The sequence below is a fragment of the Topomyia yanbarensis genome, chromosome 1 (genome assembly GCF_030247195.1).
Source record: "Topomyia yanbarensis strain Yona2022 chromosome 1, ASM3024719v1, whole genome shotgun sequence".
NCBI classification, from domain to species: Eukaryota; Metazoa; Arthropoda; class Insecta; order Diptera; family Culicidae; genus Topomyia; species Topomyia yanbarensis.
In genome coordinates, this window is record NC_080670.1 from 208,573,993 (window position 1) to 208,596,545 (window position 22,553).

The window sequence follows — 22,553 nt, forward strand, 5'->3', positions numbered from 1 at the left end:
CGCGTTCCGTGGGCGATTTAAGGGCGGGTTGGGCGGCAAAAAAAATGATGGCGGCAAATCGCCCAAATGTTGCATTTGAAATAGCCCCCTAATTGCCAGCAATTTGCTGGCAAATTGAAGGGCAATTTGCGCATCCGAGTTGGCAAATAGCCCCCGTTAGCCAGCAACTTGCCCTTTTTGACTGGGGTTTGGTAACTTTTGGGACAGATTCCATTTATCAGAATGTATAAATGCCAGCACTCAAATCGCATTTTATTTCCAAAAGAAACACACTGCGCAAAGTCTTAGGAAAATGCATTAAAAGCAAGCTTTATAATTTCCTTTAAAAAGAAATTCCGGAAGCGTTACTCGCATGAACACGGATCACAACAGTAAGCGAACAAGAACGCTAGTAGAGATTTATTTTTACTATCTTATTAGCAACACTTTGAACTAGATTTATCTAATTCCATTGGTTTCGAAATGTGAGAATTCATATTAATCTTCTACTTCGAAATATAGTCTTTATGAAAAAATTAAAATTAGTGACAAATTTTCAAATAGGAATACAACACACTTCCAAAACGTTGCGCCCTCGTCTGTCGAGTTCTTTACTCAGCATACCAAGAGCGAATTGCAACATGGCTGTGTTAAAATGAAATTCCAACAGGAAAAATACACTCTTTCAGTCTTTCTGAATGGCAACCCATGCCTGTACTAGAGCAAAAAAAACATCTCAATTACCCACACAGGCTCGCTACAGTCACAGAGCATGCACGCCAGCCAGGCCCCAGCACCACGCCGACGAAGACGCGTCCACACGCCTGCTACGATGCAAGCGCGAACCGAATAGCGGTAGTGATAGTGGAGCTCTCACCAACCAAGTCGAAATACCAGTTCGGAGCAAGCTGCGATGTTATTATGAATGATTCAGTTTAGTTGCTTTTCTCACTCGGTCGGTAGAGGAACACCGCGACTAGGTAGTGCCCCGTCGTCAGTCTAATGCGTATTTGTACTAACAGTGGCCCGGTTAGAGTGCGGATTTGATCCCCACCCCCCACCGACGGACTACGCGCGCGGTAAATTCGCTCTCCCGTGACGTCTCCGTCACGTCTGTGGTCAAATCAGTCACGCGGCGCGCGCAAAAACCTCGAAGATCACCTTTCGATGCGTTTGGGGCGTAACGTGAACGACAATTTACATAATATCATCAAGCTGGACCCTGCGGACGGACGAGTGAATGTGTGACTTCGGCTAGAGTCAACGTGAAACGAGAGGGTTGGGGGCTAGTGCTATAGTTACGCGGTGGAGTAAACAAGTACCTGTGGTGTTCTGTTTTTTTGTGTGTGACAAAAAGCTTTGTTTTATTAGTTGGAGGAAAAATGTTGCCTCTATCAGAATTTGCAGTGTGCGGTTAGAGTAAACAGAGTGTGTATTTTGTTTTCGCCCAGTCAAACCATTCAGGTTGCTATAGCATATTCAAATCGTCGCGAAGGAACATGAATAGAAAGCAGAAAATCAAATTAGGGCGTGCGACGACAAGGCAATCAAAACGAACGCAGTAACCTATTTGGGAACGCGACGACGACGACGCCGCCGCACCGTTCCCCGATGGTCGTTTGCTGTTCTTGCGTGCGTGACCGACGACAACAAGCAGGCTGTCATAATTGATTTTGAGTGTTGCTATAGGTAGGTAGGTTACCTACGCGAAAATGCAGAAAAATTAAACGCCGATAGTGTCTAATTTTGGAATCATACCATAATCGGCCAGTAATTGAACGAGAGAAAATCTGACAATCGTCACGTCACGTCACCTCGCGCATACCTCAACTGCATGACTGGGGCGTGCAAATGTAATCGATTAGTTGGCAACCAATCGGGTACAAATCTGTCGAGATCATCTGAAAAACGGAATTAATTGCCTAGAGCAGAAAAGAATCTATATTACTGCGGAGAAGTGCTAATTGCATCCAGTCGAGTGAGTATATTTATTTACGTACTTATTAAGAGCTAGAGTGCAGCACGAATTTGCGGTGCACGGCAAATTAACTAGGTTACCATATCGGACGGGCAACATCGCCGGAGGAATTTTTTTTATGTTTCGCCCTTCTAACTTCGGGCACGTTAATTAGTTTGTTCTATATTTACAACCTTCATTCGTTCGCTCTTTCACCTACCTATATTTTTATTATATAGGGCAGGGAACCAAGGGGCGATTCCCCCAGATTAATGCTGTTGACTGGACATGCTGAGGTCGCTAGGTCCACCTTCTTCACCTATTTAGCGGCGACCGAAAAATATAAGAGGAAGGGAGAGAGAGATCAATTTGGCTATACCGTCTCGTGCTGGTTGTGACGTGTTCGCATCACAAACAAAGCGCTCGAGGAAAAAGTAACTAACTAGAAATAAAATAAGCTCTTGTAATCGAAGAAGATGAACTTGGATTTAGGGAGTGTTTCTTTTTATTCCACTTCGCTCCGCTGATCGCAAATCTGATCAATGGACATCTGTTTTTTATTCGGTGGAGATGAGCGCGCAGAGCGCTCGTAAGAGTATCTGTTCACGCACTAGAGTGATTAATCGATTGGCATTGCCGACAAGAATTCTAATCCAAGAAAACAAAACGTCGATGAATATTGGAGAAGGGGTCCTGGTCAGCGGTAGCACCCAAATTAGTCGCGATGCTCTCACAAAAGCGCTGGACGGCACAGACGTCAATCTTCCGGATCCTGATGGTCAACTGCTTCGTGTCCTTGGCCGGCACGTATCTTTTTCTGCCCACCGTCTTCTTGGCGTAATGGAAAGTCCGGCTAGAAGACGTACTTCCCATCCGCATGATGCTCCTTTAAGAACGGCAGAAGAATTTTCTCAAGACACTCCTCCTGGCACACTTGTTGATTGATGGCCAGGCCGCTCGGCTTAAACCACGGCCTTGAAATCCCTCTGTCGGATATGGCGATGCACGGCATAACTTTTTTTTTTTTCAAATGTATGCTTAAACTTATATTTTGTTTCGGGGGATGTGGCCGACTTGTCGCTGGACTAGTAGCTGTCATTTCCTGGAATGTGGGTCCTCGAGAGCGGAAAGTAACTTTCGTCGTTCAGCACGAACGACTTCCCGCGGTAGTTCTTCGTCATCCACCGGCTCTGCGATGTCACCATCGCTATCTGCTCGTCCGCGAACTCGGGGGAACGAGTCTTTTGACAGATGATGTTCTCTATCAGTAGGGTTAGGTGAATCCGTCCTTGTTGTCGAACAGCTTTTTCAACGCTTCCTTCTTCGTCATTATCTTCGCCGGACGGCCGGTACCGGCCTTCCGCTCCACGCTCAAGGAAGCCAGGATCCGGTAAACAGCTCTCACGGGCATGTTTTCGTCTCGAAAGCTGTCTACCGTAAACTTTTTTCAACGATGACTATGCGTTTCGTAAAACCGTACAACACGCTCGAGGAGTGCGTTCCGTTTTCGACGCAATCTTCGATTGAATTGAAAGCACCCGAGCGAAAAGAAACATACCACCCATTTCTAGGGAGTCCAGAGAGCAATTCTCTTAGAGAGAAAAAAATGTACTGCGCCACGTTCCGTCTTCCATCTGCAGTTTGCGTCACTGGTCATCTCCTTTCTGGAGGATGTGAAATAGCCGGTTCCTAGGAAACGTAAAACAACCAGTCATTGCCGTCGAGCGACAGATACGTCTCGCACCTTCAGCCGCTGATTTTATGTGGTAGCTTGCTCTTATGGCCTCGACTTACGCTTCCTCATGACAATATCCATGTTGGTCAAATACTTTTTGAACGTCTGGCCGGTCGCATCTCATTCCGGTCCAAGGAGTGGAAGCGCCAGTTTGCCGCTTTAGCGTTTCCGGCATCTTTCAGTCATGCAAAACTATCCAACGGAAGGAATCTGGCTTGCGTTTGATGCTCAAACCTTTCTTCAAGAGGTCCAAGATCTTGTATATACAAAGTGCGCTATGATTAAGGACTTCTTCGCTCCAGGGAGAAGTCGGCGGTAATTACAAACCATCGAACGTAGTTGCTTCCCTGCCGTAAACGAACTAATAGAGCTGTTAAATTTGCAGTTATAGTGCCTTCATACATCGCGAACTGGATACACGCAATGCTTAGCAACCGACATCTGTGTTAATCGTTAAGACAAGTAGAAATAAGGAAACTGAGTGTCTGCGGATGTCCTCAGGGTGGAGTGCCGTCACCACTTCTTTCGAACCTTGTCGCCAATGGCTTGTTGAGTAAATTTAATGGTTTCAAGGATCCCAAGGGTTCCAAAGGTCTCAAAAGTTTCCAAGAGACCAAAGGGCTCTATAGGTACAAGAATCCAAAGGTCCAAAGCTCCCAAGAGTTCTAAAGGACCCAGTTGTCCCGAAGGTACCAAAAGTCCCCAAGATCATAAGGGTTTCAAGGTTCTCAAAAGCTTCAAATATCCCAAGAGTTCCAAAGGTCTCTTTGGTCTCCAAGGTCCCAAGAGTTCTAAAGGTCCCAAAGGTTTCGTAAGTCCCAAGGGTCCCAAAGATCCTGTAGTCGCAATGATCCCAAGAGTTCCAAAGGTCCAAAGTTCCCAAGAGTTCCAAAGGCACCACTGGTCCTACAGGTCCCAAGGCTTCTAAAGATCCCAAAAGTTAAAGTTCCAAGTGTCTTGAATGTTCCAAGAGTTCCAAAGATAAAACTTCTGGTCTCAAGTTTTCCAAAGGTTCCATGTAATGAATGTAATGTTCCAATGTAATGAAGGTCCCAAGAGTTCAAAAGGACCCAGTAGTCCCAAAGGTACCAAGAGTTCCAAAAGTCATAAGGGTTCCAAATATCCCAAAAGTTCCAAACACCCCAAGAGTTCCAAAGGTCTTAAAAGTTCCAAAGGTCTCAAAAGCTCCCAAGAGACCAAAGGGCTCTACAAGTATAAGAATCCAAAGGTCCAAAGCTCCCAAGAGTTCTAAAGGACCCAGTTGTCCCGAAGGTACTAAAAGTCCCCAAGATTATAAGGCTTTCAAGGGCCTCAAGAGCTTCAAATATCCCAGGAATTCCAAAGGTCTCTTTGGTCCCCAAGGTCACAAGACTCCTAAAGGTCCCGAAGGTTTCGTAAGTCTTAAGAGACCCAAAGATCCTATAGTCACAATGATCCCAAGAGTTCCAAAGTCCAAAATTCCCAAGAGTTCCAAAGGCACCACTGATCCCACAGGTCCCAAGGCTTCTAAAGATCCCAAAAGTTAAGTTCCAAGTGTCCTGAATGTTCCAAGAGTTCCAAAGATAAAACTTCAAGTGTTCAAGTGTTCCAAAGGTTCTAAATGTAATGAAGGTCCCAAGAGTTCAAAAGGACCCAGTAGTCCCAAAGGTACCAAAAGTTCCAAAAGTCATAAAGGTTTCAAATGTCCCAAAAGCTCCAAACGCCCCAAGAGTTCCAAAGGTCCAAAAGGTTCCCAAGGTCCCAAGAGACCCAAAGTTCCTTTAGTCCTAAGGATCCCGAGTTTTTCAAAAATCCAAAGCTCTCAAAAGGCCAAAGGGCCCCGGTTCTCCCAAAAATCCCAAGGTTTCTGAAGGTCCCAAACGTAATGAGGGTTCCAAGAGTCCTAAATGATCCGGTAGTTCCAAAGTTATCAAAGGATCTGAAAGTCATGAAGGTTTCAAGGGTCCTAAAAGTACCAGAGGTCACGAGAGATCCAATGGCCCTGAACTTGCAAATGTCCCAAGAGTTCCAAAGGCTCCAAAAGTTCCGTAGGTTTCACGAGACCGAAAGGTTTGAAAGTCACAAGGATCCCAAGAGTTCCTAAAATCCAAAGCTCCCTAAAGGTTTCAAATGTGGAGGTCCAAGAGTCTCGAAAGTTCCAAATATTTTAAATGTCCCAAAAAATCCGATGGTCCCAAGAGTTCCGCAAGTCTCAACAGTCACGAAAGTCCACAAAAATTCCTAGGTTCCCAAAAGTTGCAAAGGGCTCAAGAATTTTGAAGATCCCAACTATCCCAAAGCTCTCAAATGTTCTAGATGTCCCAAAATTTGCAAAGCTTCCAAAAGTCATGGAGGTCCCAAGAGTGCCAAAATATTCTGTATACGCAAAAGTTCCAAGAGCAGCAAAGATCCTAAAAGTTCCAAAGACCCTTTGGTCTCAGGGTTTCTAAAGGTCCCAAAAGTCATAAAGGTCCCAAGAGTTCCATAGGTCCAAAAACTTCCAAACATCCCAAGAGATCCAAAGACCCCCTTTAATCACATGGATCCCATTGATTCCAAATGTCCAAAGCTCCCAAAAGTTACAAAGCCCCCCCGTGGTCCCAAACATCCCAGAATTTCCAAAGATCTCCAAAGCACCAAAGGTCACAAAGGTTCTAAGAATTCCAAAGGTCCCAAAAGTTCCGAAGACCCCAAGAGTCCCGAATTTCAAGAGCCCAAAGGTCCCAAGAGTTCAGGTTCCCATAGTCTAAAGTTCCCAAGAGCTCAAAATCCAGCAGTTCTAAGAGTCCAAAGGTTTTGGGAGTCCAAAAGTCTCAAGGGTCCGAAGGTCCTAAGAGTCCAGAGATCCCAAGGGTCCAAAAATCTCAAAAATGCAGGAATCCCAAGAGTCCAGAGTCCAAAGATTTAAGACTGCAAAGGTCCGATGAGTAGAAATGTGCCAAGAGTTTATAGATCGCAAGAGTTCAACGGTATAATTCAGGTGCACAAATGTTCCACAAGTATAAGGATTCTAAGAGATCGAAAGCCTCTGACGTCAAAAGGTCCGAAAAGTTCCCAAAAGCTTAAAGATTTCAAGAGTTCAAAGATGGCACCAATTCAAAGGTCCCTTAGAATCCAATCGCGAGTCCCAAGAGGCAAACATTCAAATGATCCTAAAAATCCAAATGGAGCTTGGGTTTCCGACATATGGATGCAACAGGTCTTATGTGTTGTTGAGCGATGATGTCTTTATGTTGGACTATCAGTTAGCCCAAATAAAACATCAATGATGCTATTCATGCAACGAAGGATTAACTGATAGTCCAACATAATTGACTCTGAAATTATTGTCACAGTTCAAGTTAGGTACGTCGGGGTAATTCTCGGCTCAAAACTGAATTGGACAGCTTACATCGATTTCAGAATCAATCAAGTTTGCATGGCCTTCAGCCAATGTAAGCGGCCTTTCGGAAAACCTTGGGGACTCAAACCCAAGCACATTCAGTGGATCCACACAATTGTTAGACCGATACTAGCATACGGGAGCTAGTATAACAATAGGTAGTTTGTTATGCTGACGGTTCTTTGTTGGAGGGCCCAGCAGGTGCTGGTGTCTATTTTCGTGAAATGAGATTAAGCCATTCTCATTCGCTTGGTAGATACTGTGCCATATTCCAAGCAGAAATCTTTGCGATTACGTGTGGCGTACCATCGCCACTTCAACAGGAAATTTGCGGTAAATGGATCTTGTTTTTGCACTGACAGTCGGCCTCCGCCTGCAGGGTGGTTAACATGTACGCTCATCGCATAGTGTCTTATTCCCTTGGGAGTGAAGAATACTTTCGTATTGTCTATGTTCTCTGTGTTGCTATTTTCCTTATCCATAACCGTACCACTTACCCAATGATGAAAAGACAAATCATGACAAGGAACAAATCTCCGATCAACATAGGGAACGTGCCATTTGAGCCAATCGCTAGGGATTCCTGAATTACAAACCATCGCACGTAGTTGATTCACTACCATAAACGAACTAGTGCGTGCCACCACCAGGTGGCAGTACATTCGCACGAGAAACCGGTGCCTTTCTTCATGCAAGCGTTAGTTCTATAAAATGCCGTGAAAATACCATCACGACACAAGCAACGTCAGTCTAATTCCGTGATATTCTTTGCTGCATCAAGAAGACGTTTCCAGTTCCCTCGGTTCATGGATGTTTGTCACCGGCTTTGCTAGGCCACGAAGCATGCGGTATTCAGACGATTCCTCTGGAAGTCAAGCCACCTCCAGTTCAATGTTCCATATTTCCAATTGTAAAGGGCGAACACGAAATTATTGCGACACCGAAAATGTCATGCCAAATTTTTTATAATGTTTAAAATCAAACCAAAATTTTAGGGTAGTTTTATACATATATTTACTTCAAAAATCAAAAGAAAAGTTTATCGATGAAGCCTTGAGTGTAAAATTGAACGCATTTTCGCTTGATTTGCATCAAAGTCTCTACAGTGTCATCCGGTACCAGTTTCTCAATTTTTTTCATTTTCTTAACATGTCATTCTTGTCTTTGACTGTCTTCTTGCTCTTCCGAAGTTCCAGCTTCATCATTGCCCAGTACTGCTCCACCGGGCACAGCTCCGGACAGTTTGGCGGATTCATGTCCTCTGGAACAAAATGGACAGAATTGGCCTCATACCACTCCAGGACACTTTTAGAATAGTGGCTTGATGCCAAATCTGGCCAAAATAGCGGAGCTTCGTCGTGCTGCTGCAAGAACGGCAAAGGCAAAAGGCGGCAAAAGGCGCTTCTTGAGGCACTCAGATTTATAGATCTGCATCATTTACTGTGCCCTTTGTCACGAAAGGCTCACTCCTCAGTCCGCAAGAGCAGATGGCCAGCCAAATGAGATATTTGGAGGCGAACTTCGACATTTTCTTCTTCCTAAATTTGTCGTCCACATAGAACTTGCTCTTGCCGGTGAAAAACTCCAACCCCGGAATTTGCTTAAAATCGGCTTTTATATACGTTTCGTCGCCCATCACACAGCAGCCATATTTTGTCAGCATCTTCTCGTAGAGCTTCCGTGCCCGAGTTTTGGCCGTCGATTGTTGCCGCTCATCGCGGTTTGGGAAGTTCTGTACCTTGTATGTATGTAGTCCAGCTCTCTTCTTTGCATTCTGGACGTAGCTTTGCGACATGCCGATCTTTTTAGCCAAATCACGGCTTGAGACGTTGGAATTTGCTTTAATCATCCGCTTCACCTTTCCCTCCGTCTTTTTGTTCTCCGGTCCCGGTTTTCTTCCAGCTCCTTTGCCGTGGTCCAACGTCAACCGCTCCTGGAACCGCTTCAACACTCTGGAGACGGTTGAATGGTGAATGTTCAACATTTTTCCCAACTGCCGGTGCGACAGGTCAGGAAATTCCAGGTGCTTGGAAAGAATTTGTTCTCTCGACTCGCGTTGGTTCACCTCCATTTTCGTTGAATCGAAAAACACGACTTCGAGTTTGACAGCATGTAAACAATACACATCAAAGAGAAAGTGTGCAAAATTTGGTTGATTTTTACCCAATGGTAAAAAAGTTATGCCCTGTTGAATGTGTCGCAATAATCTCGTGATCGCACTTTAGTCCATGCGTGAGCTTCGTTGTATGGTCCAATTCATATTTCTTATTAATAACAGGGTTTTTTTTCCGAGCAGCTAAGCCAGCCCCTTGTCTCATATGAGGACCACCGTGTGTACCACCATAATTGCATTATAACAGAACCTTGAAAATAAAATAAATATGCCGTAGAAATACAACAAAAAAACTATAAATTACCATCAATGTTTCATTTTTTCAAACCTTCTAAAGATATTTGAAAAAAATCACCAGGCACCCCTGTTCACGTACGCCGTTTTTGCTCTCGCCACAACCGTTCCGCGACGCTCGGCGTATATTGCATCAGTCCACTTCCTCTCGCTTGTTGTTGTTGTTGATGACATCGGCGCATCTGTTGCTACAGTTTTATTGCATTCGCTAGGTAATAGTTGCTAAACTTGCACTGCATTCATCTGCTGCCTTCCCCGTCATCCTCCCCGGCCCGGCTGGCAAAATCCCCCGCGGCGGGAGCGCCAGGCAATATGCAATAGTTTTCATTTTTTTTTATTTTTCCAGCAATAAGCTAGGTATTTAATACCGTAATTCCTCTTCTTTCTCGCACTCCATGCTGCTGCAGCTACCTCCACCGTCTGCTAGACCGGTTACTTCCGACCGGTCTGGTCCAGCGCTCAGCAGATTGTTCGCTTGGTGCTCTCGGCTGCTGCTGTTGTTTTGTTGGTGTGTATAAATTACATAGGCATCATCCAGCGTCCGTCTCTCCGTATGTTTTGTGGCAGCACGTTTCCACTATTTTCACATCTTTCTACAATGTTTACCATTTGTTTTCAATCGGATATGGGCTTCTTGTTTGAACACATTCGTCAGCTATTGAGAGATGGGTGAAAAGGGAAAGCAATTTCGACAAGTTTTCGTGTGAGTTCCATGGCCTGCCTGGATTCTAATAAATAGCATTTCCGTTATCCACTACAACGGTAGAACCACGTGAAAACGAAAACAACACCAAACATTCAATCTAGAAGCTCCCATTTCAGTCCCCATATGCATTGTATGTACCTATGTACGTTGCTAAGCACCAATCAGAACCCGCACGCTATGCTGGTTAATTGGACACGTGCTTCCAGTGCGCATCACTCATGTACCGAAGTTCAATGCAATGAACTTTGCGAGCAACAATAAAACAATCAAAACGTCATTGTCAACTAATCAAATCGTTCACGGGGGTAGAACATTATTCTATTATTTGTACGGTTATGGGCTTGTTTTTGTTTCTGCACCTACCTCTCTGTGTATAGTTATGTTGCCCCGATCAAACTAGTAAATAGAGTACATACATATAGCAGCAGCGGAATGGACTTACTATGCTGCACGTTGCACTCTCGTACTCTCGGGAGAGGTTCTGTTTATTTCATTTTTCGCGCCATCCATTGAATGACTTTGACGAGGCAGTCCCATAGTCAACTGTTAGGAACGTTCCTGAAATATAAATTAATAATGTTTTCCGTTAGTTCATACGCATTTCTCCAGTAGCTGTTAATATTTGGTGAGTCTGTTTGTATAAATATTCATCTTTTAAGGTCTTCCAGCATGGACCCAGTACACGTACCTATACATCATTCGTCAACAACCACGCGGTTTTCAGTCACGCCCAGCAAGCTGCGGTTGTTTACTTCGCGTAACCACATGTCACCCGTCGGATCCTGTCTGATGCAACGTTTTTCTCAGCTCCACACACCTACTTTGATGGGTAGCTTTCGAATATGCGGGGTGCTTGATGCTAGCGAGATCGTTTCCATGTTACCTACTACTTACAACGTATTTTTTTCGGGTGTGCAATCGTTCTTAACTCATCCATTTGCATCAGAATATGCCTTTCTATATGGAGCTGCAAGCAAGTATGTTGACAAACCCAAAAGTGAATACTGCAGAACGGACCGTAAATTGTTTTTTTTTGTTTTGGGTGGGCCCTTCGCCGGTTCCATCTAGAACTGGAGTTTGTTGTTTTTTTTTAACAGAACACCAGTACGGTCACTGTTTACGCAACTGACAAACACGAGTGTGACAGAAAACCTACAAAGATTGCTTGGATCCGATAAATATAAGCGTGCCAAAGATGGGGTGATGTGATGGATTGAGCTGAACCGGGCGTTGCCAGTGCGGTTGAACTGTAAGGTGAGGGTGATAATAAATGTGCTAAAAACGAAAGTTTGTCTTGTGCAAGAAAATTATGCACCACCCTTCGAAGGGCTGTCAGTCGTAAATTACTGTGCGGAAGTGTGCTGGAAGGAAAGTTTTTTTTTTCTGGTGTGCATATGTAAGCTATGAAATAGCTGCTGGACGTTGCACGAAAACACTTGTTAGGTAAATATTTTTGGAGTTTTTTTTTTCTCACACGTCTCGGTGAGTTGAATTTTTGTTTTGACTTGTGGCGAATTAATTACGATAAATTACAGAAACTACAGAACTTCGTCAGAGTAAAATTTGCATATATGGCTTTCAAAAATTTCTTTTCATCTTGGTTTAAAAGGTACCAGAAAAAATACCCTCCAATTCCTTAAAAATGCAACGTGAATAAATTTGAACCCATTACAAACGAAGAGTAAAGTGAGGGATAACAAGGGACAAAGTGAACGAGAGACCTACATGTCACAGTTCAGTAAATGTACACCCGCTTGACAAACCAGCTTTGTTTTGAGACATGTGCAAATTTTGTGACATATCACCGAGTAAAAAGTATCGTGTCATAGTACACGCACTTGTGTCACATATTGTAAGAATGCGCAAATTATACATGTCACGAGAAAACATGCAACCAGTCAATCAGATGACGGGTCATGACCATGCCATTTATGCTATGAATATTACCCTAACTCCAGCTTATAGATAGGATGCCCAAGAATAAAACTGGATCTGAGGATGTTTAGTAGATTCTGAAGAATTATATCCACTGATTTTTGAAGAAATATTTGAAGAATGTTATCAGGGGGATTTGTAGGGTTCGACGATGTTCATGATCGCTCATTTAATTAGAGATTGAGCAAATTGTGAGAGAACCATCGCGTTTTTTCACTTGCCCTAGGGCCTAGGTTACTTGTGTGAGCTTATGGCTATGTGCTTATAATTAATCGGCCCTATTCTGCGCGGAGTGTGACGCGAGGTGGCTAAACTCACCCCACTTTACGTGACTTGTTTTCACCCGATTCTGGGAGTCGGCTCGGGTGAGGTAAGATTCCCCATTGCAATTAAATAGGCGTCTCACGTCACCCGAAGTGACTCTACAGAATTGGGTGAGAAAAGTCACGTAGAGTGAGGTGAGATTAGTCGTCTCACGTCACTTTGGGCTTTGACAGTCGCATTTACACCACACGAACACAGTTGAGAATACAAGCGAAAAGTTTCTTCAAATATCTCTGTAACAAATAACATTTCTTCGTATGTTGGCATGGATTTCATTGATCTGCATTAGAGTCGAATGTCTTAATTTCGTTATATACAAATGCTTTAATGTGGATCTATGCAAATTAAAATCAGAAGACGGTTGAATAATGTCAGAGCTACAACCGCAAAAAGTAGAATACACCCAAGTTGTTCCTTACTACTTGGGTTCTGATTTGCTCGGCAGACCCTACTTTTCAGGGCGGCTTCCAACTCAATTTCACATTTTTGTAACACAAAGAAGAAAAGTAAACAAGCAAAATAAATTTTACTGTGTTTCTGCACTTACTCTCTTCTACTGCACAAGTCGATTTGCTATTACTCCTGGTAGCGGTAAATGGGCGTTTTCGTCCGACCGGCTGGGACTACAATAGCCTAGTTCTCCCGATATGTCGTTGGCCGCTCCGGCAGCGGTCCTTCGCGTTTGGTTAGGGATGTGAGCTTGGCTCCTTTGTTGGACGCCTCTAGCGACGTTGGCGACGAATCACCAGTTATAACAGTGCACTTCCCAGGGGGAACCTTTGTCCGTCCTGCTTCGTTATCCTTCTCAATAAGCTATAAAGCTTGGTCTCGGTTCCTTTTTGTTTAGCCGGGGAAACGAAAGCACTCCTTTACACTTAGCTTACTCCTATTGGCGAACCAACACTGTGTATTTCGCTAGTGCTTGAGCCACTAGCCGGCACTTTTGGAGGTTTTAGCTTGCTGCGCGCTCTGAAATCTTTTCTTAGTGGCGGGAAACTGAGCCCAAAAAAAACTTATTTACGGTTCGTCACTCTCCGTATCAACTACGATGATCAGCTTCCACCTCATACGAAAACAAACACAAGGCGCCTCGTCGCATATCTGTCATCGATGATAACAATAAAAACCAATCAGTGCTTTGTCTTTGTCAGAACTTTTTGAAAACAAATCAAAACTGGACAGTCCTGCTCTGAAATAACTCAAGCTCCTCGCCCTCCTAAATCGCGTAACTAGCACCCGTCTATCAGTTAGCGCTAATCCTATTCAGTCCGCCCGTGCTTTGGAAATACCTACAGAAGCATGTTGTCAGCTGCCGTTGTATATCAAAAATATGAAGCGTGTCAATAGGCTCATTACCCGAGCTACCTATGAATTGTCGAATTGGCATGAGCATTTCCCCGTAACCCAACACACACACAAGTATAAAATTGAATTAATTTATGCCAACGCCATTGCAGCGTTAAACTCACTCCAGAAAACCAACCGTACCCACGCCCGACATTGCAAATCATCCTGTGTCCACGATGAGAATTTATCTCATTTCTCACACTCGTTCGTGTTTGCAAAGGTTTAAATTGCACAGCAGGGCACTGCCGTATAACTTTTACCCGTTTCCTGGCTGTGTGCGCAAAGTTTATCGAGCACTCTATACGCTTCTGTACGATTTTAAGCTTTCCATTCACGAACGAGTGTGTGCAAATACGATGGGGTCGAATTTGTTCACACTCACAACTAACTGACTCAATCCGATACCAAGAGTTTACAAACAGAGGTGCCGTATGTTCGTTTGAATAATTAGTTGCTAGCATGTCAAACGAGCAACATCATGACTATAACGTCTGAACAGGTTTGCACATGAAATATAAGTACATGGTTTAACTGTTTGCGGGTTAATGCCACCACTACCGACAATATACAGCGTCTACCGCTTGTTGCATCGTCCGGACAATACAGTCAACAATGAATCAAACGAATACGTGCCTATACCCTTTTTGTTTATTAAACGCTTAGTTGCTCCCTTTTGACGGCTCTGCTTGAAATAGGCTTACGAATTTCGCATTTTCCTCAGCGTTTTTGAATGCTCATTTGAAAACTCGTGTTGGTTTATTCAGAGGTTTCATACATTTTACGAAATCGAATACAAAATACGTGCACACATTTCCGATCAGATAGTGCAAAAATATTACGATGAGTGTTCAGTACAACGGAAGATATTCGCATTTAAAAACTGGCAAAATATCTCAGCAAAAAATCTTGAAGCGGGACCCCAGTATTAAAACGTTAGAACTATTCTCCTTCAAAATTTGAAATAACTGCGATTGCAGTAGTGCTAGTTCGTGTAGACGTATTCTGAGTCTATCATCACTTATATATACAGAGATCTTGGTTGTACCGTTGTCATATTCGTACCATGTTACATGTTGTTCTTCGCAATGAAGTTTTCCTACTTCTATCCGGTATTAGTACACAATTACGGACGTTATGTAACCGTATGTAGGGTACGTCATTAAGATTGAGCTTCATTTCCTGTGGCTTTAGTTCCCAGAGCGATTTTTAGCTTAAGTTTTGTGCAATATTAGAAGGTTGACTGTTACCTTACCGATCAGCCTAAGGCCGTGATGTTCTTTGCTGCATCAAAAACTTGTCTCCAGTTCACTCAGTCCATGACTGTTTGTCGTCAGCCTTGTAGGGTACGAAAGCTTCTCACTCCACCGTAGATCGTTCGCAACACCTTCCGTTCGAAAACACTAAGAGCGTGTTGCTCAAGGACAACGGGTCTTAAGAGTTTTGTAGATACTAGATGTTGAGCCTCGGCGGCCGTGTTCTAGTCTGTCGGCAATTTTGCGCGCTTGCAGACCGCTACCAGGTAGTGGTCCGAAACTATATTCATATTGTGAAAGATGTGAGTAATTGTGATGTTGGGGAAGAATTTTTCGTTGATTAGAATGTGGTCGATTTGGTTCTCAGTTTGTTGATCAGCCGATCTCCAGTTAGCCTTATCGATACATTTGCAGGGGAAGAAAGTGCTTTGGAGTACCATTCCTTGGGAGACTGCAAAGTTCACGCATTGTTGGCCGTTATCATTTTCAACGGTGTGCAGACTGTCCGGTTCGATCAACGCAGTTTATACATTGCCTACCGGTCTATCTGGGCATTCATGTCGTCGATTACTAGCTTAACATCCCGCCACGAGCTGCTGTCAAAATACGCATCCATCTCGTCCTTGGGTCTCGCTTCGTGAGGGAAATGCACGTTGGTGATGCTGTAGTTGAAGAAAAGGCCTTTGATCGTCACCCCACATCCCCTTTCACTGATCGCTTGCCACTTGATCACTAGTCGGATGCCTGCCCGTTTGTTGAGCAGCCGGCGGTCTGGTGGAATGTAGCCGCTCGATTGCCGCTTTTCCACACCTTCTGCCCGCCAATCAAACTTTGAGGATGCGAGTTTGCTGTTCGTCGTGCAGGATTCGTTCGAACCCGCGGGGACACCAAGCGACTTGCAGTTCCATGTTTCAAGTTTTCAATCGTAGCCCTTTTTCGTCGCGTAAGTCTTTGACGACCGTTCCGATCCATGTTGTTTGTATGGTATTTTTCACTAGACTGAGAGCTATTCACAATTTGACGATACCTGCTAAAACACAATCAAATGAATGACCAATATGTGATTTGTTTGTGTCTCAAAACTTACTACCAACACCTATAAGGGACCATTCATAAATTACGTAACGCTTTTAGGGGGGGGAGGGGGTACGCCAAGTTGTGACAAGTTGTGACATAGGGGGGAGGGGGTGTTAACTAGATCGTTACGTAACATGTTTTCATCGAAGAAAAAAAATGTTTTCTTGGAATTTGTTACGTAACAGGGGAGGGGGGGATGGAAAAATTTGTGACAATTTGTTACATAGGGGGAGGGGGGAGTCAATTTTGGGCAATTTTTGCGTTACGTAATTTATGAATGGTCCCTAACGAAAACACGATTAGACCTACTGTCTTCATCTAGTACTAGCTGTAAAGAAGTAAATACCGAAAAAGACCGATTTAAAGCAGCCGAAAAAGACCGATTTAAAGAGCATTCGATCGTGAACAACAAGAAAACAGCACCGATGACAAAATGAACGTGGGCGATAGCACAGGAGAAAGTAGGAATTGACTCACAAGTTTCTATGGACAACGCAACGGATGATTCACCGCCAACAAAAAAGGTCTTGACACGCAGCAGGAAACTGCTTCAACAAGAAACCCGACTGTTAAGCAGTAACTAAAGTAAACCTACATCTTTTCAGGTACATTTTGAATTAAGTCAATCGGATCAATATATCAAGACTTGTGCTTAAAATTCGGATAAAAACATGGTTTCGAAAAAAAAGCTTTTTTCAGTCGCCATTTAGAATTTTAGCATGCTAAAAACATCATGTACCTGTGTCATTTTATTTTTCCACAAAAAAATTCTCAAACTTCGATGTATTTTTTACCAAATCGGAAAGAACCTCCTCTTTAGGTTTTCACCAGACGCATTTGTTGTTCATGAGCTGCTACATTATCTCGTGTTTTGTTAGATTGTGCAAGTGAAAAACACCCTCAATTGTAACAAGCCTTAGTGTCGATTTACTGGGCCCAATAAGATGATCGATTTTCATATTATTTATACAAACGTTTGATCATTTACTGTAGAGCCGTAGCGTGCGGTTGGCCCCCGCCAAGGGCGCTAATCGTAGAAGGGCTTAAATCTTGATTTGCTTTATCAACTGAATGAATGCCTATTTCAGGTAGAGTCGTCAAAAAGAGCCTATCAACGTTTCATTCCATACGGGAAAGTTATTTATGCGGGTCATGCGTGCTCGTTTTGTATCAGTCGATGCTCACTTGCCAAACGAGCAACATGTTGACTATTGTCCAGACGGTACTATAAGCGGTAGACGCAATGGAATTGTCAACAGCGTGGGAATATGCACACACCTGCACCTAAGTGATTCAATCAAATACTGGTTGTTTACGAGGTGTATAAGCTTAAATCCGCTGTTTTTTGTCAAAAAACGGATTTTTTACATAGCACAAAGATACTTTATTCAAAGTATTTGAAATAATTTCAATTTTGTCATAAAAATTACAAATAATTTAGGTGGTAAAATATACCACTAAATTTCTGATATTTGCGAAAAAATTAAGTGTAATGTACTTCATTGCGGTTATGTCTCAGGCATTACCCACTCATCTTTTTTTTAAACCAGGAACTTATTTCTTTGACTTTGTGTCAGCGCTCCCTCGTGCTGTTATATTTGGCGACCACTCAAGAGAAAACCATTAGCCTTTACAAGGAATGTCATCTGCCTATAGTTTTTACGGGCAGTTACAGATGTCTCTTATGGGGATCGTCGATTATTCTCTGCGCACTTGCCACACCGTTTCATATTGCTTGCCCATCTGCTCGTATTCAGTGTAAACCTTGTCGAAAGGAGCGTCTGCCTGTTGAGATGCTTATACCGCGAACGAGTGTCCCGTCTTAATTCGCTACGCAGGCCACCCGATACAAATTTGAAGAGACATACAATTTTGTCGCCCTGTGAGGTTGCAATTCAAAATTCTCACTCAGTAGAGAGAAAGGTCCTTGAAACCGCTAACCCCTTCGCCACACGCATAATCAACTCAATCGGTGACCACACCGTCGATCTCAATTATGTGAACAGATATGTAGACGCGGTAGTCCTTCATGAATCACTTGTCGTCAGTAATGTCTTTTGCTTGGTTCAGACAGGATATCACAATTCTGAGCTTCTCTGGGCGAACTTTCGAGATATCTATCTACCCCGGCTCAATATTTCTGTATCAGTTCTTTCAAAATCTAGCCGCTTTCAGACACCTAGTGTCACTTGATTTTACGAATCATCGAACGCTGAAATCTTGAGTTGCTTTATTCACAAAACAAAGATAAGTCATAAAACAGTCGGGATAAGTGTAAGTACCATTTTCAAATACACACTTAATTATTGTTCGAAATTCGAACTGGAAATAAAAACCAATGTATACACCAAAGGGGCGCAAAATTTAGGCGAGACTCCGCCAAGTGCGCCAAAAGTTCATGCTAGCAGATGAAATTAATATTATTTCGTCGCGAATTTTTCAGTTTTTTATTGAACACTTCATCAGCCACCGAACAAGTATTTTATCAATTTTTTTGGTGGTCAGCTAGAATTACTTGAACGCCTGCTTACTTCCAGCTGCTTTACCGGTCTTTTTGAAGACTCTTTTCACACTCACCCAGTAATGTTTGGTCGACCGAGGCTGGAGATAATTTGGTGGATTGATGTTTTTCTCAACGAAATCTGTACTCTTTTGCGTTAGCCAACTCATAGTTGTTTTGACAGTGCTAACGCTAAATCCTATCACAACCATGGTAGGGTACTACGGTTTTCATATAACAGCAGTAAACTGCCCATGATCGCATATCAGTCCCATAAAGATAGGAAATCCCATAGAAAACGGGACAACTATGCGATCATCGGTAGTAAACTCTTCTACAAACACTCAGATCGATAGATTTCCGCATTTACAGTTCCGCTAGTGTAAAAAATGATACACTTCAAACCACTCGAACAGATTGCTTGCTATACAAGCACTTTTATTCGATCAAATTTCCATACCTGAATCAACCTGCCGCATCGCTTACATCCATTCCTATGACGGCAGTAAGTTGTGGAACTGAAAGGGTTTTTGGGTCCTCTTTCACATAGGTCTCATCGTCCATCATCCATGCATGCATTCGGTTAACGCAAAACTCGCGAATACAGCACATTTCCTTGTTTTGTTTAGCGATTTTTCCTTTTCCAGTTCTTGATACGTTGGATCATTCCGACGCTCGCTCCCGTTTTATTCACCACATAACATTGATGGACATTGATTTATTTTTCCTAATTAGGGATACCATTTTCTGGTCCAGTTTCGATTCGGAAGATTTAGGTTTTCGGTCACTCCCTTGCGGTTCATCCAAAGCAAAGTGTTTCCCATGCTTGTTTGTGATCGATTTTGCACTCTCGTAATGAATTCCAAAGCGCTTCGCCAATTTTCGCATAGTGACCCGTTTTTCACTTAGCCATTTGTCAAAACCCGTAATTTTCAATTCATTTTCAATTATGTGAAATTCAGGAAACGAAGAATTTAAACCGCACCAAAAAGTAAACAAACGAAATATGACAATCAAACGCACCGCATGCTGTGATGAGCCAGGGTTACCATATTCACAGATTTTTTTCCCAATTTTCGGACACAGATTCTTCTTCACAGATGATAGCTTTTTGGTATTCTGATTAAAATTTCACAGATTTCTCGACAAACATATGATTACGGCCTAAAAGCCAACTGTCAAAATCCACTTTTAATGGAAATTCCCAGCCCCCTGTCAAGGACGACGTCTCTGTGCAGCCAGCATCACTGCCATGGAAATCAAAACATTAACTTTGAATCGATTGATTAAAAGCTGTAATTAGTTACTAAACGTAGTTTTTCTGAATAATACGGTGTTAAATCATCCCACAAGGTGCAAAACGTCGTGTGGAACGCTTGAATGTCGTGTATAGTGCCGAACATAATTCTTTGTTTGGGGCTTTATAGCTATAACGCCCCATATATGTAGGTCGCTGTCAAACTCCATATGATGGTATAGGGTTGCCAGGAGGCCGGAAATTCCGGACAAACCGTTACCAGCTGAACACAGTTCACAACAGTTTATGAAAGAGAAAACTTTTCTCTTTCGTTTACTACCAACATCTGTGATTGGCATGTAACGGTTTGTCCGGAATTTCCATTCAAAGTGGATTATGACAGTTGGCTTTTAGGCCGTAATCATATGTTTGTCGAGATTTCTACGGATTTTTGGAAATATTGTGGTTTTTCACCGATTTTTTGAAAATTTAACACAGATTTTCAGATTATTTTTCGGTTTTAGTCATCACAGGTGGTAAAACATTTTTGACCGAAACATAGATTTCAATGTGGTATCAGCACATTAAAATCATCAGAAATATGTGGATGCCACTCAAATGTTTGTGCATGGCTTATTCCCGATACCGATTTTAGTACCGCTTATTACTACTGATTCAGTTCCATCGTTTGGAATAGACAGCTTCCGAATTTTCTGCGTGCCGTACTTCTCAACTCTGCTAAAAGTTGAGTTCTTCCTGGCCATATTCTTCAAGGTTTGGGCTCTTCAGTCTCACATTCGCCTTCATCTTAGCAGATATTGTTCCCCACGTCCTAGTCACGCCAACTAGTAATTAGAAGGACATTTCCTTCTAGTCACTAGGTTACGTGACGTGTGAGAATAGAGTCTATCGTCTTGTTCTCCCCATCGCGTCTAACGCGAGATAATTAGAGCCGAAATTTGCTAGGTGGTGCTCCGCAGTGGATTTTCCATTCCGATAACTCCCATTCATGAGACCATTGTTACCGTGGGTCACTGCCTCAATTCTTGAATTCAATTGAAAAAACTGTCGAAGACCAATAAGGAGCCACCAGAAACAACTCACTGTAATGTAGAGCCACAGATAACAGACGTTTAGGCTAGAACAAAATTTCTTCAAAAACCTGTGTAAACTTTCAAATTGATATACGTTGAAAATCCGTGTTTCACTATTGCCATCTGCGCAACTGTTTGCTACACGTGTTTGACAGCTGCACTCTAACTGCATTGTAGTGATCACTGCGCCATCTGCAAACGTTTGCCAAACATGTTTCAGATGTCTGATTTATTCGGAATTTCAGCAGCGGACATTTACACACGATTCAAATCGAGCCTAAACGTCTGTTATCTGTGGTAGAGCTTAAATGGGATGCAAAAGGTCACTGGTTGAATCCGGAACGTAACGAAACCTTTAAATCACCCTTCTTAGCCCGGTCGGTCGCTTCTGCCAGCGACCTGCACCCGGCCTAACTAATTGAAACACGAAAATATAAAAACAGCTTTACCTTTCATTCCAATCTGTATAGCGACAATTGTGAAAAACGCTGGAACTTAAAATCTTGATTTGCTCGCTTCCGTTGTGCTTGGAATGCAAGTTTGACATTTGAATTGAAACGATGGAGGTAAGTAATGAGGCCCTGACGTGCTTGAGTGTTCCTCGTGAAAGAAAAACGTCCTAGTTTAGTTGAACGGTAGTCAGGAAGAGACATATTGTCGAGTTCCATATATTGAATCTATGATATAAGTAATAATTTAAGTAAATTATTTATTAGCAAAGAAAAATTACCTAAAAGGATTTCACCAACGTCCTGCATTACTGCTTCCAACGATAAATTTTAGTTTTTCGCATCCGGCACACGCAGGAATCTTGTGAAATTGAAAAACACTGCTACTGACGAGAAAAGTTGATTTCATTGCTTTACAGGAAGAATCGCGATTGAAAAATTACGTCTCTACATAAGCGGCGCCTGCTTTGATCAATCAGGGAATTTCAATGCAATCGTTTACACCAACAAAAAAAAAAAACGTTCAATCGTCTAATCAAATGTGACCTAATATTCACCAACCATTATATTTTTTTGTCTCAACCCTGCACAACAGCACCGGCCACTCAGGGACGGGACATCCACCGTGGCACGAAGGCTAGCACATAGCCTGCCTCGTTCGGGGAATCCGCTTCGTGATCCTGCCCGCACTCACCACTCAATCGCGAGGAATAATGCGGAGGTACAATGGCAGCCATTGCGCCCAGTTTGTACGCTGCCATTGTGACCTGTCTGGGATTCGCGTGCTTTGCGCTCAGTGCCACCGCCGTCGGTCTGCCGGTGTGGGGTCGTTTTCGGAGCTATGGCGGTGAGTTGTGTGGGGTTCAGTTTCACCACCGAACGGTTTATGATTCCATTTTTTTTTCTCTCGCTAGGCTTCGATGATCAAGGATACTTCGGACCGTGGAAGCTGTGCCGCCAGCTGACCTATAGCTACCGGGAAAAGTGCGGACCCGAAGTGTCCCACTTCAGGCCATCCAGTGAGTTTGAGTATTCGAGTAGTTTCAATCAAAATAAGGTTTTCGTTTGTTTTCAGATGCCATTTTCGTATCTGGGCTGCTGTCCACGTTCGCCTGTATAGCATTCGGATTGTACTGTGTGCTGTGCATTCTGCAGATTGCGATGATCTCTTCCCGGGAAAAGGTAGTCATGC

At 43.1% G+C, this 22,553-nt stretch overlaps 1 protein-coding gene across 1 annotated transcript in view; it reads left to right on the plus strand.

The window, feature by feature from the left end:
• The first annotated feature begins 910 nt into the window (after positions 1-910).
• LOC131690121 (uncharacterized) overlaps positions 911-22,553 on the plus strand; it is a 24,314-nt gene continuing 2,671 nt past the window's right edge. Inside the window, exons 1-4 of the mRNA XM_058975662.1 lie at positions 911-1,957; positions 21,957-22,208; positions 22,276-22,380; positions 22,437-22,553. Coding sequence (XP_058831645.1) covers positions 22,088-22,208; positions 22,276-22,380; positions 22,437-22,553 — 343 coding nt within the window. The 5' untranslated portion in view covers positions 911-1,957; positions 21,957-22,087. The remainder of the gene's footprint in view (positions 1,958-21,956; positions 22,209-22,275; positions 22,381-22,436) is intronic.